The 18,125-nt window shown below is 36.7% G+C and overlaps 2 protein-coding genes across 2 annotated transcripts in view; one reads left to right on the forward strand and one right to left on the reverse strand.

The window, feature by feature from the left end:
• The window catches only part of tmem231 (transmembrane protein 231), a 9,548-nt gene extending 3,787 nt beyond the window's left edge, over positions 1 to 5,761 (reverse strand). Inside the window, exons 1-6 of the mRNA XM_073832298.1 lie at positions 5,135 to 5,761; positions 4,893 to 5,059; positions 3,829 to 3,957; positions 3,579 to 3,722; positions 3,236 to 3,317; positions 23 to 128 (exon numbers count right to left, since the gene is read on the reverse strand). Coding sequence (XP_073688399.1) covers positions 23 to 128; positions 3,236 to 3,317; positions 3,579 to 3,722; positions 3,829 to 3,957; positions 4,893 to 5,059; positions 5,135 to 5,273 — 767 coding nt within the window. The 5' untranslated portion in view covers positions 5,274 to 5,761. The remainder of the gene's footprint in view (positions 1 to 22; positions 129 to 3,235; positions 3,318 to 3,578; positions 3,723 to 3,828; positions 3,958 to 4,892; positions 5,060 to 5,134) is intronic.
• Positions 5,762 to 5,806: 45 nt separating this feature from the next.
• gabarapl2 (GABA(A) receptor-associated protein like 2) lies at positions 5,807 to 14,730 on the forward strand. The gene is made up of 4 exons (XM_073832313.1): positions 5,807 to 5,893; positions 6,948 to 7,003; positions 9,329 to 9,501; positions 14,213 to 14,730. Exons 1-4 carry the CDS (start codon positions 5,860 to 5,862, stop codon positions 14,301 to 14,303), a joined length of 354 nt encoding a protein of 117 aa, XP_073688414.1. The 5' UTR covers positions 5,807 to 5,859; the 3' UTR covers positions 14,304 to 14,730.
• Positions 14,731 to 18,125: the final 3,395 nt, after the last annotated feature.

The raw sequence follows: 18,125 nt of genomic DNA on the forward strand, positions 1-18,125 counted from the left end.
CGCAGGTAAATGTAAAGGATATGTAATAGTCTCCACTGGATAACTGATCTGGGCGTTGATCTGGAATGGAGAATTTGCAGCTCTACCCACCGACCACACAGGAATGACTCCGGAGAGATGAGTAGTCACTGTGTGAAAGACAGACTTTGAGACAGAGAGACAGCTGGCAGTACCTGAACGCCTACATTACCAACAACCACACAATACATGCTTATCATTGGTGGACTGACTTAAAATTGACAGATTTGACAAATAAGGTTTCAGCATTCAATAACTGATAGACAATAGAGCAGTAGGAGATGAACACAGAAATAAGATCAGAAAGTTCTAGAGTAAATATTAGAGGCTACTGTACAATACAGCCTATGGTGAAGGCAAATATGTGCTTTTTTGAAAACAATAGGGTCATTCCGTGTAAAATCAGACAAATTTCAGAAACTTCCCCCGGCTCAAATTTTTGATTTTTTTCTGAGGAAAGAGAGATATGCATAGTGATGAAAGCCAAAATATTAAATGTCATGGATGTATATTTATTTACTGAGTAATCCACTATTTTGTAGAGGGAGGTCAAAATGGCCATTTTCACCTGAGATTCAGAGTCAAGTTACAGGGGGGTAAAAATGACTTTAAAAATATGGCAGCATCATTATCTTATTTTTACACAGAGATTGGTAGTTATATCAGGAATATCTGTTGATTTTAGCAATCTATGTTGCATTATGTGCCTATGGTGACCATTCAAAAATAGGAAAATGGCACTTTTCAAGTTTTTCTTCAAAGTTTGCATGCCTATATCTCAAGAAGTATTAAAGATATTTGAATGCCCTTTTAGATATTGGGTCTTAACAAACTTTCATTTTGGCATCTTTATTTTTAATTCCCTATGAGATTCGATTCCAGAGATATTGGAATTTCAATATGGCTCCAGGAGTAAATTGTTAAAACACATTTTCAGTGGCCAAAAACCAAATGTGGGTCAGTTTGAAAAATTATGATACTTCTTTTCTTTTAAAAAGGAATGTCTGAAGAACACATAATGTTAAAACTAGAGATGTATCTTGTTTCTTTGTTTCTTTCTGTCTGAGTGCCATAAATATTATTTTCCAAAGTTTGGAACACAATATGATTTTAGATTCTAGTTCTTCATGAACGTTTAGAATCTTAATTTCCAAGACCCTACATCGTTCAATCCCAGAGATATGAGGATCTCAATGAGGCTTAATGTCCAGATTGCTGAAATATTACCAATTTTCAGTGGTTAAAAACCAAATGTTGGTCACTTTGCATACAGCTCATACTTATTTTATTTAAAGAACAATGTCCGAAGAAGAAATAATGTTGAAATTAGAATTGTATCTTGTTTTTCTTTATCAAACCGTTTGCACAACATACCTGTTTGAGTCTCATCAATATTATTTTTCCAAAATGTGTGTGCCTGTAACTCAAGTAGTATTAAAGTTATCTTAATATGATTTTAGATATTGGCTCTTAGGAAACTTATCTTTTGCAATCTGCATGGTTTAATCACAGAGATATTGAGATCTCAGTGCAGCTTCAAATTTAGCTACCCATTTTCAATAATCAAAAACTAAATGTAGTTTTGTGTTTATCTAGTCATTACTGTTTACAATGCAAATATGCAAATAATAACATTAACCCAGGAATTATGGTTGTACAGTGTGACACATCAGATTATGAATGACTGTTTTAATTGTTATCTCTAGGTAAAGTATGAACACTCTGAAATCTAAAATAAGATTACCCAAGATTCAATTTGCCTAAGGTTCAGAATTACCCAGTGTTAATTATTTCAAGTGTGAGAGACGTTAAATGTTTGAGGTACTGTCAGTGATTCTGCCAAATATCCCCTTTTAGCAGTCGATCCTACTTGATCTATGACTATTCTTCACATTTTATAACAATAATACAAATTCTAATAATTAATCTAGATGAGGCAAATCTTGGTTTATTGATGTGAATGCAATGTGTGGCGAAAGCAACACTTTGCTTTGAGGCATGGGATTTGTTTAAACTCTTGGTAGCCTGATGATAAAATGATTCAAATACAGATTTTTATGAATAGACTACAGAAAGCAAGGTAATGTGCCTCAACTTGACCATTTCAGTGCACTTTTATCACTCTTACGGTTATGTCCTATGCAATTGTTTTGATAAAGATACAAGATACAATTTTAATTTCATCATTATTTCTTCTTCGGACATTGTTCTTCAAATAAAATTAATATGAACTGCATACAAAGTGACCAACATTTGGTTTTTGACCACTGAATATGGGTAACATTCAACAATCTGGACATTAAGCCTCATTGAGATCCTCATATCTCAGGGACTGAAAGATGTAGGGCCTTGAAAATTAAGACTCCAAAAGAAAAGTTTATTAACAACCTCAATCTAAAATCATATTGCAATATCGTTAATACGTCTTGAGTTATAGGCACGCAAACTTTGGAAAAAATAATATTTATGGCACACAGACTGGTATTTTCAATGCAGTTGCCTTGACAGAAGCAACTAGATGCATCTCTAGTTTTAACATTATGTGTTCTTCAGACATTCCTCTTTAAAAAAAAACAAGTATCATAATTTATTGAACTGACCTACATTTGGTTTTTTGACCACTGAAAATGTGCACATTTTAACAATTTATTCCTGGAGCCACATTTAAATTCCAATATCTCTGGAACTGAATCTCATAGGGAATTAAAAATAAAGATGCTAAAAGGAAAGTTTGTTAGGACCCAATATCTAAAAGGGCATTAAGATATCTTTAAAACATCTTGAGTTACAGGCATGCAAACTTTGGAGAAAAACTGCTGAAAAGTGCTGTTTCCCCATTTTCGAATGGTCACCATTGGCACACAATGCAACAAAGTTTGCTAAATTCAACAGGTTTTACCAATCTCTGTGTAAAAATAAGATAATGATGCTGCCATCTTTTTAAAGTCATTTGTACCCCCTGTAACTTGACTCTGAATCTAAGGTAAGAATTGCCATTTTGACCTCCCTCTACAAAATAGTGGATTACTCAGTAATTATTCATTCATGACATTTAATATTTTGGCTTTCATCACAATACATGTCTATCTTTCTTTAGAATAAATATTAGCAAAATCTAAAATTTGAGCCGGGGGCCTCTGGTTCAGTTGACACGGAATGACCCAATAATGATAAAATACATTTGTTTGGCTTTCTAAGGACATGTTCCTTATCTTACAGTTTCTCTGCTGGTAGAGTCTAACAATGTTGGCCAGATCATATGTACTTGCAAACGGACTGGATCCATCGATCAGTGATACCTAGCAATGGAATAAAAAAAGGCAATTAAAAAATGAAAATGTGGTTTCTCAAAATGATTGACAACCACAAATGTACACACATATTATATACGTTCCAAGTAATTTCCATTGCTTAATTAATTTAATTTACGATCTTCCTGTTGGCATGCTTTTGTCACTCTGCAGCATTCCAAGTCAAACCGGTTTCCAGAAAAATTTCTAGCAATGAATGAATCATAGGTCACATGGATATCGCAATTGTGGATGTTTAGACAAACTCACATTGTAGGTACTATGTAAACCTCGGTGTGGAAGAGGAGTTCGCTGGTTTAACTTCAGGTCTCCACAGATGAACAGCTGAGATCCTGGGACGGGCGAAGAGTGCTGCACAAAGGCTAATGTCTGCATCACAACAGTTGACATTCGCTAGACGGACAGACATGGATAAGTCATATACAGAGATATAGACAGAGAAAGAATAAGCGAGATTAATACTGATATTGTGGTATATAGGAATACACTGAATACACACAAACAGCTGGTATGAGAAGGTAAGGAGGAGCTGGATGCCAAACATCTGTTCTTCTGGCTTGAGTGGGATGTTGATCTGCAGCATGAGGATGTCCAATTTCCCATCCTGGTTTCTGTCCTCCTCCTGGACCTGAATAGTGAACAAACCAATGCAGCTTTAAAGGCTTATTTCACTTTTAGAACAATTTACAGATGATGTACTCACCCCCTTGTCATGAAAGATGTTCATGTCTTTCTTTCTTCAGTCGTAAAGAAATTGTGTTTTTTTGAGGAAAACATTTCAGGATTTCTCTCCATATAGTGGACTTCTATGGGAGTTTGAACTTCCTAAATGCAGTTTAAATGCAGCTTCAAAGGGCTCTAAACAATCCCAGCTGAGACCCTTCTCTTATCAAGCAAAACGATTGGTTATTTTTAAAGAAATTTACAATTTATATTCTTTTTGAACTCAAATGCTCGTGTTGTCTCGTCTCTGCAATGCGTAGTCTGTGTGATTCGGGTCAAGACAGTTAGGGTATGTTGAAAAACTCTAACTTCAAAATCGTCCTACATCAATGCAGAAGTGTTTACAAAGTGAACATACAAAGGAGATCAAACCCCCTTTACAAAAAAAGGTAAAACAGCGTTGTAGGATGATTTTGAGGTTAAAGACGAAAATGAGATGGGAGTTTTTCGACATACCCTAACTGTCTTGACCCGAATCACACTGACTATGCATCAAAAGTATATAAATTGTCAATTTGTTTTGAAATATCACTAGATAAGACCCTTCTTCATCGGCTGGGATTGTTTAGAGCCCTTTAAAGCCGCATTTTGCAAGTTCAAACTCCCATAGAAGTCCACTATATGGAGAGAAATCCTGAAATGTTTTCCTCAAAAAACATAATTTCTTTACGACTGAAGAAAGAAAGACATGAACATCTTGGATGACAAGGAGGTGAGTGCATTATCTGTACATTTTTGTTCTGAAAGTGAACAAATCCTTTAACATGCTTCCAGAGTTTACTTGCAATAGCTATATGAGTTTATTTAGTTATAAAGAGTATTCCACAGTTGCATACTTACAGAGATAGATGGGATGCGTAAATTATCTCCAATTAATCGGTTAAAGTTGGGAAATGTGCTCCATGCTATATAACTTCCTGCTGTGTCTGTTGCTCCAATCACAATCATGTCATACTGGAACTGAACGACTGGCTGCTCTTCGTAAGTGCTCCTCTTCAGCCAGAACCCTGTTCACATGTTTATGAGTCACTTTATGTCATTATTATCACATCATATTTTGCATGGAATAAAATTCAGCTTACCTTGACTTCTGTAAGCCACCAGAAGAGGTGAGATATAAGTGAGGCATAAAACCACACAGACAAACAGTGTTGCTCTCGTGCAAACACATGTTCTGTATTTTATTAAAGCGGGATGGGAGTAAACATCATAAAAAGCCATTGCTGCTAATGTTGCAGTAAATATTAACTCCCGTCGAACAACTCAGAACACTATTAAACACGTGTAACGTTACACCTGGTAAGCTGCGCATGCATTGTCAAATACATTTATGATGATTCAGTTAAATAACATTACACTTATAATAAAGTCAAATGTGTAGCGCGCAGATTAACAACAACATCAAGCGCACTGATTGTTCCGGTGGCGCGGCGTCATGTGTTCACCATAGCAACAGCGCGAAACTCTGCCTTGTGCGAAGTAGCGTTATTAGATATAAATGAATTTAAACTACGTTAACCAAACAAAAATGATGAGTTTAATCACTTGGTTTCCTTAATCGAATTAATACAGTTGCAGTAAAATATACGAAAACCCCGGAATCGACCAAATGGTCCAGCCCTGTTCTGACGGAGAATGGACTGTTCCATGGACTGCGCGCTCTCGCGGTGACGTCATTACGGCTCGTCTGAAGACGAATGTCTGCTGCTCTTACATTGTTGACGTTTTTAGTTTTAACATTTAATTGACTTCGGATCATCCGATTTTTCCATTCACAGATCGCTGCTCGAGCAACACCTCTGCCAAAATGAAATGGATGTTTAAGGAGGACCATTCTCTGGGTAATTTGATCGAAAATGTCATGTTTTTATCAACAACGGCCTGTCAGATGCGTCTAATTATTGATCTGTTTGTCAAACTGGGGATTTTATTACATCCACCTAACGTTGCTTTTTTGATATAACTCCGTTTGTGATCTAAGAAGACCCGCGTTATATATTTTCTAGTGTCAGGCCTGTTTTCTGCTCATCATAACGACATTAATAACGATAATAAACCGAGATCACACCGTGGGAGAGCCTGTCTCTGCTGTTGTTATTGTTTTATCAGCGTTTCATAACAATGTGCATTGTTTCTCTTTCGCTTTAACATTAAACATCACTTGTTTATCAACCATAAATGTGACCCTGGACAACAAAACCAGTCTTAAGTAGCACGGGTATATTTGTAGTAATAGCCAAAAATACATTGTATGGGTCAAAATGATCAATTTTTCTTTTAAGCCAAAAATCATTAGGATATTAAGTAAAGATCATGTTCCACGTAAATTTCCTACCGTAAATATATCAAAACTTAATTTCTGATTAGTAATATGCATTGCTAATGACTTTATTTGGACAACTTTAAAGGCGATTTTCTCAATATTTAGATTTTTTTTTGTACCCTCAGATTCCAGATTTTCGAATAAGTTAGCTGTATCTCTGTCAAATATTATCGTATTCTCACATACCTTTCGTCAATGGAAAGCTTATTTACTCTGCTTTCAGATTATTTATGAATCTCAGTTTCGAAAAATTGACAGGTTTTGTGGTCCAGGGTCACATATGACATGCAGATGCATTCATGTTTTATGTGATTTTGAGATATTCACATGTCTAATGTGTATATAAATTTGGCTTGTTTTGATGTTAGTTTCACTGTCAAAGAATGTGTGTGCGTGTACACTCAAATATCTATTTATAATCATTAAAAAGAATGCGGATGAGTATGACCAATGAGAACTCATTCGTGATGTTTACAACACTCTCTAATGAATATTAATGATGTGAAGAGCATTGCATGTTGAGCTTGCATGTGGACTGATCGATGTCTTGTCTTTCTGCATCCATCATTTAGAGCACAGATGTGTGGAGTCGGCCAAAATCCGCAACAAGTACCCAGACAGAGTTCCTGTGAGTATGACAAGTTCAACAATTTAGAGATGGCCTTCTCCATCTTATCATTTATAATGATAACAGTGCTAGTCACTGATTTGCATATTTGTATTCTGATCTATGGATCAGAACAAACCAGAAATCCTTTTCCATCTGGAAGGAATGGGTTTGTCACAAAATCGCAGTTTTAGTAGTCGATACCAATAACAGTGAAATCTGATGATTCTTGATATCCCCATAAAACCAATATGCTGTTGAACACCTGCCAGTTATCAGATAAAATGAACAAATTACCATGGCTGCATTTCCAAAAACCAATTGATTGTAGCTCCATTAGGATTACTCCATCTCCAAAATAAAAAAATCCTGATGATTTATTTACCCCCATGTCATCCAAGATACTTGTGTCAAAGATATCAAAGTTTTTTGAGGAAAACATTCCAGGATTTTTCTCCATATAGTGGACTTCAATGGTGCTCAATGGATTGAAGGTAAAAAATGCAGCTTCAAATGTCTCTAAATGATCCCAGCCCAGTAATAAGGGTCTTATCTAGCGAAATGATCTGTCATTTTATTTAAAAAATAATCTTTTTACACTTTTTAACCACAAATGCTTGTCTTGTTTAGCTCTGAAGTGCATGCGTACTCTGTGCACTCCGGTTTAAGACAGTTAGGGTAGGGTGAAAAACTCCCATCTCATTTTCTCCTCCAACTTAAAAATTGTCATACATTGCTGTTTTACCTTTTTTTGTAAAGGGTGTTTGACCTTCTTTGTTCACTTTGTAAACACTGGGTCGGTACTTCTGCAGCGATGTAGGACGATTTTGAAGTTGGAGGAGGAAATAAGATGGGAGTTTTTTCGACATACCCTAACTGGAACCGGAGTACACATGCGCATCGCAGAGCTAGACAAGACACGCATTAGATAAATTGTACATTTTTTCGAAAATAACCAATCGTTTCACTAGTTAAGACCCTTATTCCTTGGCTGGGATTGTGTAAAGCCCTTTGAAGCTACATTGAAACTGCATTTTTATCCTTGAGCACCATTGAAGTCCACTATATGGAGAAAAATCCTTGAAGGTCTTTGCGACTGAAAAAGAAAGCAATGAACATCTTGGATGACATGGGGGTGAGTAAATTTATTAGGAAACAATGCTTTTGGGAAACACAGCCCAGGACAATAATAGAAAACCATTAAACAAAATGATATAACACAAAGGACTGCTATGTAGAATGCAAATTATTAGGCATCTTTATTTGCCATTGACCCGTTATTATTTGACTAGTAATAACCATATCATTGTCCAAAGGCACTTACACCAGACGTGAATGTTTGGCACAATTCTTTTTTTTATTTCATCCTGCAATTAAACCTTGATGGTCTAAATTGATTAGATATCAGAGCATTTTATGGTGCTAATGCACGGAAAGCCATTTGCCAATCAGCAGTAAACCCTGAAAGATCTTAAGTCGACATTGAAGATGGATGTGAAGTGACTGTTATCTTATTGATCACAAGCCTAGAACATCAGTGTCTGCAGTTCATGAGCCTTTGAACTACAAACAAACCCTGCTATCAATGAGTTATTTGCATAAAGTTGTGTATGTTAGTTAATGCAAGTCTTTTTTAAGATAATTTAACAATGTGTAAACATTGGATTCATTTGGCAATGACTGTCGAAAAGTATATGTTATTAAGACACTGGACAGCACTCTAAACTCATTTGACAAAGAAAACTGTTTTTCTCAAAGTAAATCAGAATTCATAAAAAATAGTAATGTTTGAATGTTTTTGTTGCCAAATGTGATTAAATTCCACCGAAAAAAATACACAAATGTGAACCTGGACCACAAAACTAGTCGTAAGTAGCACAGGTATATTTATAGCAATAGCCAAAAAATAGATTGTATGGGTCAAAATTATTATGTTTATTAAAATTATCAAGTAAAGTTCATGTTCCATTCAAATATTTTGTACATTTTCTACCGTAAATATATCAGAATCTAATTTTTGAGTAGTAACGTGCATTGCTAAGGACTTTAAAGGCGAATTTCTCAATATTTAGACTTTTTTGCACCCTCAGATTCCAGATGTTCAAATAGTTGTATCTCAGCCAAATATTGTCCTATCCTAACAAACCATACATTAGTGGAAAGCTTATATATTCAAAATTGACTCTTATGACTGCATTTGAATTTGCTTTTGATTTCGGCTGACAGATATTTGTTTTACTTTTGATGTGAATGGACCATTTATTGATGGTTCTGTGTGTGTAACAGTCAAACCAGACATGCTTTGTAACACGATTGCTATTATTTGCTCTCTCTTGTGTTTATCAGGTTATTGTAGAGAAAGTATCTGGTTCACAGATTGTGGACATTGACAAGCGAAAGTATCTGGTCCCATCTGACATTACAGTGGCCCAGTTCATGTGGATCATCAGAAAGCGGATCCAACTGCCTTCTGAAAAAGCCATATTCCTCTTCGTCGACAAAACTGTCCCTCAGTCCAGGTAAAATCCTGCTTTATTTATTACAAAGACTTTACTAAGTAAAGTGCCTATAAAAAGTATTTACCCCACCGGAGTTGACAATGTTACAGTTTGTTTTTTTTTTTTTTTCAGTTGCTAACAAGCGATTGTTTTTAGCGTTTTTTTAAATCAGTGTGTTATGAATGAAATTCTTATTTTGAGACCTATATAAAGTGTTTTGTTGTTAGTCTGAGTGAGTTTTGGAGGTGAGATCAACTGTTTGACCAAAAAAAACAGTCTGTATGAATAGTTTTGAAAATGTGGCTTCAGTATTGAAAAATGCTTGTTAGCAATTAAAAAAACTGTAAGTCTGTGCCAAAAATATCAGATTCAAGAAATGTTTGAGTTAAAATCAATTAACAGCATTTAGGCATGACATCAGTTACCACAAAAAAATAATCTCACAATTTCACGAAATTCATAGTGACTGTACAATGGAGGCACACAGGATCAAGTTATAAACTTTAAAACACTGAAAATATGACTAAAATAATTCTAGTGTGATAGAATAGAGTGCCACTACTGATGACATATATTTTTGTAGGTCAGCTTCCTCTGGCTTCCTCAACATAACCCTAATAGGATTTTCCATTGGCTGAATTATAATAATAAGAATAATAATAATATATGAATTATTTGAGAGAATAAGCTCTGTAACCAACAAAGTGTTTATGATTCTTGCGCATTATTTTCATCACGATAATCTATATTTATATTATATTTGAAACCTGACTGCACCACAATCTCGTGATCTCTCAAAGTTTTAGACAGCTCTTATCAGTCTAAAAACATTCCCTAAATGCTTGAGTTGTTCCTTTGTTAGAGCAGAACAAACAGTGAGTAAGTTTTCCTGTTCGGTGTGATGACGTTTAATGTGAAAGACGACCTCTTGGTTTGCAACACTCCTTTTTAAGACAAGGAAAAGCTTTAAAAACAAATCAAGAGATGGTATTACTGATGTATTTTATCTTGGAATAAAACACAGAAATATCTTGAGCTTGTATTCACCACAGACCATATTTCAGCCATCTAACCAAAAATGCACTGACTTCAGGATGATAGAACCAGAAATACTACAATGTGAACTAGATTATGGATTTTGTAGTGTTGGGTTCGAGTCCACCTAAATCGAGTCCGAGTCTTTAACCATTCGAGTCCGAGTCTTTAACCATTCGAGTCTGAGTCTTTAACATTCGAGTCCGAGTCCAAAAAGGGTCGAGTTCGAGTCCGAGTCTTTAACCATTCGAGTCTGAGTCGAGTCTGAGTCTTTAACCATTCGAGTCCAAGTCCAAAATGGGTCGAGTCAGACTCAAGTCCGAGTCTTTAACCATTCTAGTTCAAACGGATGAAACTTTATAAGAGCTGTGATTGTGTCCAGTAACTGAAGTCAGACTCGAGTCCGAGTCTTTAACCATTCGAGTCCGAGTCGAGTCCAAAATGGGTCGAGTTCGAGTCCGAGTCTTTAACCATTCGAGTCCGAGTACAAAATGGGTTGAGTTTGAGTCCGAGTTGAGTCCGAGTCTTTAACCATTCGAGTCTGAGTCGAGTCTGAGTCTTTAACCATTCGAGTCCGAGTCCAAAATGGGTCGAGTCAGACTCAAGTCCGAGTCTTTAACCATTCTAGTTCAAACGGATGAAACTTTATAAGAGCTGTGATTGTGTCCAGTAACTGAAGTCAGACTCAAGTCCGAGTCCAAATGGGTCGAGTCCGAGTCTTTAACCATTCGAGTCAGAGTCAAGTCTGAGTCTTTAGCCATTTGAGTCCAAGTCCAAAATGGGTCGAGTCAGACTCAAGTCTGAGTCCAAATGGGTCGAGTCCGAGTCTTTAACCATTCGAGTCCGAGTCGAGTCGGTGTCCAAATGGGTTGAGTCCGAGTCTAAAAAAGGGGCGAGTCAGACTCAAGTCCGAGTCCAAATGGGTCGAGTCCGAGTTGAGTCCGAGTCTTTAACCATTTGAGTCTGAGTCCAAAATGGGTCAAGTCCGAGTCTTTAACCATTTGAGTCAGAGTCGAGTCCGAGTCTTTAACCATTCGAGTCGAGTCTGAGTCTTTAACCATTCGTGTCCAAGTCGAGTCCGAGTCCAAATGGGTCGAGTCCGAGTCGAGTCCAAAATCGGGCGAGTCAGACTCAAGTCCAAGTCTTTAACCATTCAAGTCTGAGTCGAGTCTTTAACCATTCGAGTCCAAGTTGAGTCTGAGTCTTTAACCATTCGAGTCCGAGTCGAGTCAGTGTCCAAATGGGTTGAGTCCGAGTCTAAAAAAGTGGCGAGTCAGACTCAAGTCTGAGTCCAAATGGGTTGAGTCCGAGTCTTTAACCATTTGAGTCTGAGTCCAAAATGGGGCGAGTCAGACTGAAGTCCGAGTCCAAATGGGTCGAGTCCGAGTCTTTAACCATTCGAGTCCGAGTCCAAAAAGTGGCGAGTCAGACTCAAGTCTGAGTCCAAATGGGTTGAGTCCGAGTCTTTAACCATTCGAGTCCAAGTCCAAAATGGGGCGAGTCAGACTGAAGTCCGAGTCCAAATGGGTCGAGTCCGAGTCTTTAACCATTCGAGTCCGAGTCCAAAATGGGTCGAGTCAGACTCAAGTCCGAGTCCAAATGGGTCGAGTCCGAGTCTTTAACCATTCGAGTCAGAGTCAAGTCTGAGTCTTTAGCCATTTGAGTCCGAGTCCAAAATGGGTCAGGTCAGACTCAAGTCCGAGTCCAAATGGGTCGAGTCCGAGTTGAGTCCGAGTCTTTAACCATTTGAGTCTGAGTCCAAAATGGGTCGAGTTCGAGTCAAGAGTCAAGTCCGAGTCTTTAACCATTTGAGTCAGAGTCGAGTCCGAGTCTTTAACCATTCGAGTCGAGTCTGAGTCTTTAACCATTCGTGTCCAAGTCGAGTCCGAGTCGAGTCCAAAATCGGGCGAGTCAGACTCAAGTCCAAGTCTTTAACCATTCAAGTCTGAGTCGAGTCTTTAACCATTCGAGTCCGAGTCGAGTCCAAGTCCAAAATGGGGCGAGTCAGACTGAAGTCCGAGTCCAAATGGGTCGAGTCCGAGCCTTTAACCATTCGAGTCCGAGTCCAAAATGGGTCGAGTCAGACTCAAGTCCGAGTCCAAATGGGTTGAGTCCGAGTCTTTAACCATTCGAGACAGAGTCGAGTCTGAGTCCAAAATGGGCACTCCTACTTTTTCAGCAAATATCTTGGTGATTATGACAAAAAAAAAAAAACAGGAAAAAACTACTTTTTTACTGTAACTGTGTGTAAAGCTCTGTGTACATGAAGCAAACCCTGCCTACATGAGCATCAATAGGTTTTAGATTTTTCTTTGTGTTTCAAATGTTTTTATGCACCTCAGGGGGGGTGAAAACTTTTTAAATGCACCAATTAAAAAAAACACTAACTTTTTAACACACCAAACCACCCACATACTGTATCTCACGACAAATATTCCAGGAAATAAAGAGGACAATGACACATCAGCTATAGGAATTCGGTTCACCATGTTAACAATGTAGTTTTACTTGAATTGCATGCTCAACATGCAGCATTCAAACGGATGAAACTTTATAAGAGCTGTGATTGTGTCTAGTAACTGAAGATTTGGCATCAGATTTCCTATGAAAGAGAAGGAGGGCAGCTGAAAGGTTTTCCTGTGACGCCGCAGGTCACAGCCAATATCCTCCTTTTACGTCCATTTCTAAATAATGTCTGTTTACCTCGAACTGCACCTGCCATCTCAGACTCACCTGATACTTCTTTAGCTTGTAGGCTTCAGCTTTCTGATGCTTGAGAACATTGCACAACAACAGGCTTCAGAAGCGAAAGGAATTATTTGGGATTAATCTGTTCAGGCGTATTCATAGACGACACAATCCCTCTTTTTTTATTTTACATTTTCAAAGTAATTAAGTTAGCTTGAGAAACCCAACTTACTGAAATCCTATTTAAACTTACAGTTATTATTATTCTGTGTTATTAATATTCATGTTAGTGACATGCTAATCAGGCTAGAAACATGCTAACAACATGTTAATCATGTTAGAAGCATACTAACAACATGCTAATCAGGCTAAAAACATGTAAACAACATGTTATTCATGCTAGTAACTTGCTTATCATGTTAGTAATTCTAACATTATGCTAACAACATGTTATTCATGCTAGTAACTTGCTTATGTTAGTAATTCTAACATTATGCTAACAACATTCTAATCATGCAAGCTACACGCTAATAACATGCTAGAAACATGTTAATCATGTTAGAAACATGCTAGCAACATGTTAATGAAGCTAATAACGTTAGCAACACACTATTGACATGTTAATCATATTGCAAGCATGTTAGAAATATGTTAGCAACATGTTAATCATGCTAGAAACATGCTAGTAACTTACTAATCATGCTAGCTGCTAGTAACATGTTAAATAATCATGCTATCTATCCATTCATCCGACAGACTGTATTTCCTTTAAAACATTCACGCTTTAAGCTTCAATCTTCAATCTATTTCGGACTGAAAACCATAAAATTTTTCACACTTTCTGATCAGGCTTTTTCAAGCCAACTTAGTTTGTCTTGACAAACTTTTTAATCTAGTTTTTATAATGAAATAACACTGCATTCATTGGTTTGATTTAATTGAATACCTTAATCTGTATGGTTTGGATAAATGAACGTCAAAACACTCACAGTCTGGGTTCTTGTTTCAGCCTGACTATGGGGCAGCTCTACGAAAAAGAAAAAGACGAGGACGGCTTTTTGTACGTGGCCTACAGTGGAGAAAACACGTTTGGATATTAGGATCCTGCATCATCCCCGGCTGTGCAACACCTCACTCCCGTTTGTTTTGGACTCGCTCGATTCTTCTGCGGTTGGGAACAGGATGGACTCATCTGTGAATTAATCACATTACAGATGTGTTTGTACCTCTCTCTTGTCACCGTCATTGTGCTCTGAAACATTAGATCGACCGCATTAGTGATTTCTCTTCTTTTGGTGAATGGCGTTGCAGTATTATTACAGACGCTTAATCATGTTGACACTGAGAATATATAGTAACTTTTAATGTTTTAATTTATCTGTATTTTTCCCCTGTAAATTATATATTTAAGATAATTGAAAGGTAAGGTAGCTGGATGACCTAACCAATAAAAACCCACAACAAAAAATCAGTTGTCAATATGATTTATTGAGACCCACCATTTGTTAATCTATTTTCAAAAATTCAGACAAAAATTAAAACACATTTAAATGTTGTCTTGAGGTCAGTCATACAGATTTGGCACAACATTATGAGAATTCTTCCAAATATTGTCCTATCCTAACAAACCAAACATCAATGGAAAACTTGCTTATTCAGCTTTCAGATGATGTATAAATCTCAATTTCAAAATAATTTACCCTTATAACTAGGGTTGTAAAGGGGCGATACATTTTCCAGAAACTTTCCATAGGAAGTTCATGTGGAGAATTTTGGAAATATTCCAATTTGGAAACTTAACAGGAATTGATGGAAATTTATGGAAATTAATTGGAAATTTGGGGAAATTTAGAGGAACTGTGATATAAACTAATATAAATTTAAACATTTTGTTTGATCATAAGCTGACATGCATTCAATCCAATACACTTAAATTACATTTTTTGATTTTTTTCGAATCTGCTTTTTTTCAGGATTCATTGATAAATAGAAACTTACAGAAACGTATAGAACAGCATTTATTCAAAACTGAAATATTTTCTAACAATATTCAACTGAAATTGCATTAAATCTGGTTGTTTTAACCAAGGTCTGGTTGTTTCTCAACTACATTTAGGTTCCCAGTTCCTGCAATTTTGTAAATTCCCAGTTTATTCCCATTAATTTCTGTTAATTCCCATATATTTCTTTTAATTCCCATGGAAATTTTCCAATCATGAAAATTCCTGGAATTTTGCAACCCTACTTATGACTGCTTTTGTGGTCCAGGGTCACATATACTAACTTTTTTAGATCATCTGTATTTTTACCCTGTAAAAAACAATTGAGGTCAAAAGTTTACATCCCTTTCAGAATCTGTTAATTATTTGACCAAAATAAGACCTAAATAAATCATGTTATTGTTTAATACTGACCTGAATAAGATATTTCACATAAAAGATGTTTACATATAGTCCTTGACTAAAAAAAAAAAAACACAGCCGTGGATCATTCAGGTAAGAACACAATATTAAGAACTTTTGAATGTGGTCATCTTTATAAATTCAAGGTAAGGTAAGGTAGCTGGATGACCTAACCAATAAAAACCGACACCAAAAAATCAGTTGTCAATATGATTTTTTTGAGACCCACCATTTCAAGTAATCTTTTTTTCAAAAATTCAGACAAATTATAACATAAAATAAAATAAAAAATGTTTTGAGGTCAGTCATACAGGTTTGGCACAACATTATGAGAATTCTTCCAAATATTGTCCTATCCTAACAAACCAAACATCAATGGAAAACTTGCTTATTCAGCTTTCAGACGATGTATAAATCTCAATTAAAAAAAATATATATCAAAATATCCAATATATTTCCAGAAAATTTCCATGGAAACTTCATCTGGGGAATTTTGGAAATATTCCAATTTGGCAACTTAACAGGAATTAATGTAAATTAATTGGAAATTTAGAGGAACTATATTATAAACAAATATAAATTTAAACAACCTTTGGAATCTGCTTTTTTTCAGGATTCATTGATAAATAGAAACTTACAGAAACTTATAGAACAGCATTTATTCAAAACTGAAATATTTTCTAACAATATTCAACTGAAATTGCATTAAATCTGGTTGTTTTAACCAAGGTCTGGTTGTTTCTCAAATACATTTAGGTTCCCAGTTCCTGCAAGTTTGTAAATTCCCAGTTTATTCCCATTAATTCCCATTGATTCCCATATATTTCAGTTAATTCCCATATATTCCTGTTAATTCCCATATATTTCCATTAATTCCCATGGAAATTTAACAGTTTTGAAAATTCCTGGAATTTTGCAACCTTACTTATGACTGCTTTTGTGGTCCAGGGTCACATACAGTATCTTTTAAGGTTTTAATTCATCTGTATTGTTCCTCTGTAAAAAAAAAAACAACTCAAAAGTTTACATCCCTTTCAGAATCTGCAAAATGTTAATTATTTGACCAAAATAATGTTTATTTAGTACTGACCTGAACAAGAAATTTCACATAAAAGATGTTTACATATCATCCTTGACTATAAAAAATACACAGCCGTGGATCATTCAGGTAAGAACACAATATTACGAACTTTTGAATGTGGTCATTTTTATAAATTCAAGGTAAGGTATTTGGATGACCTGACTAATAAAAAACACAAAACCAAAAATAATCTGTTGTCAATATGATTTACTGAGACCCACCATTTCAAGTAAAAAAAAATTCATACAGGTTTGGAACAACATTATGAAAATTGTTATTCAATTATCCTTTGAATAATATAAATATAATCCTCATGGACTAGGAACATATGCACACTTTAGATTGGTATCGAGGTGTCACATAAAAGCTTTTAAGGCAAAGTTCACCCGATACTGAAAACTCAGCTGTTACTCAAACTACTGTTTCTTACCACAAATGCAAGTAATGACCAGAGGCTTTTAATTTAAAGAAAGCGTTATAGGATAGCCTTTCACAAAGAATCTTATGAAGGCAAATCAATGCCATTAATAAACGAGCGCACCACTGATGCTGTCGCGCGCAGTAAATCACATACGCGAGAGGAAAACAGATCTACGCGCGGAGAAACGGAAACGTACTCGGTTACTAACGTAACCTCGGTTCTCTCTAGAGAGGGAACGAGTACTGCGTAAGTATCTTACGCTAGGGGAAAATCCTTTTCTGCGAGATATTGAAGCCAAAAATTATCCTTAATTTTGAAATAATGTAAAGCGCGTTGCAGCAGCATACAGACATAGGCGAAACAGCTTGCAGCTCAGACGCTAAGTTAACGTACATACAGGGCGGGGTTACGGCCTGAGCTGACGTAAAAATAAGGGTCTTCCCACAGTTTGCCCAGACACATCTTGTGCTATTACTTTCACTGTCGACCCTAGAGCTGTGCTCAGTAGACGCAGCATTCCGAGCTGATAACATCAGGTCAGACAACACTGAACATCTAGACTGACAGCAATCTGGCCTGTAAGGCGGGAACCTCCAGGTTGTAAAACCTTATAAAAGTAGACGGAGAGGCCCAGCCCGCCGCCGTACAAATATCTTGCAAGGCAATCCCACTCGACCACGCCCACGATGAGGCCACGCCCCTCGTGGAATGTGCTCTGACACCTAGCGGGCACTGCATGCCCTTGGAAGCATATGCCAGCGCAATAGCATCAACTATCCATCTGGATAGGCTCTGTTTCGACGCGGCCAGTCCCTTGGGACGCCCGTAAAACGAAACAAAAAGCTGCTCTGTCTGTCTAAAAGCAGACGAGCGAGACACGTAAGCTCGTAATGCCCTGACTGGGCATAGGAGGCTCGCGTCCATTTCCTCATCATTGACCGGTAGGGCTGACAGAGCGATGACCTGTGCCCTAAAGGGATTTTGTTGAGGGATTTTGGAACGTAACCATGTTTGGGTT

Source organism: Garra rufa, chromosome 25, assembly GCF_049309525.1.
Source record: "Garra rufa chromosome 25, GarRuf1.0, whole genome shotgun sequence".
NCBI lineage: Eukaryota > Metazoa > Chordata > Actinopteri > Cypriniformes > Cyprinidae > Garra > Garra rufa.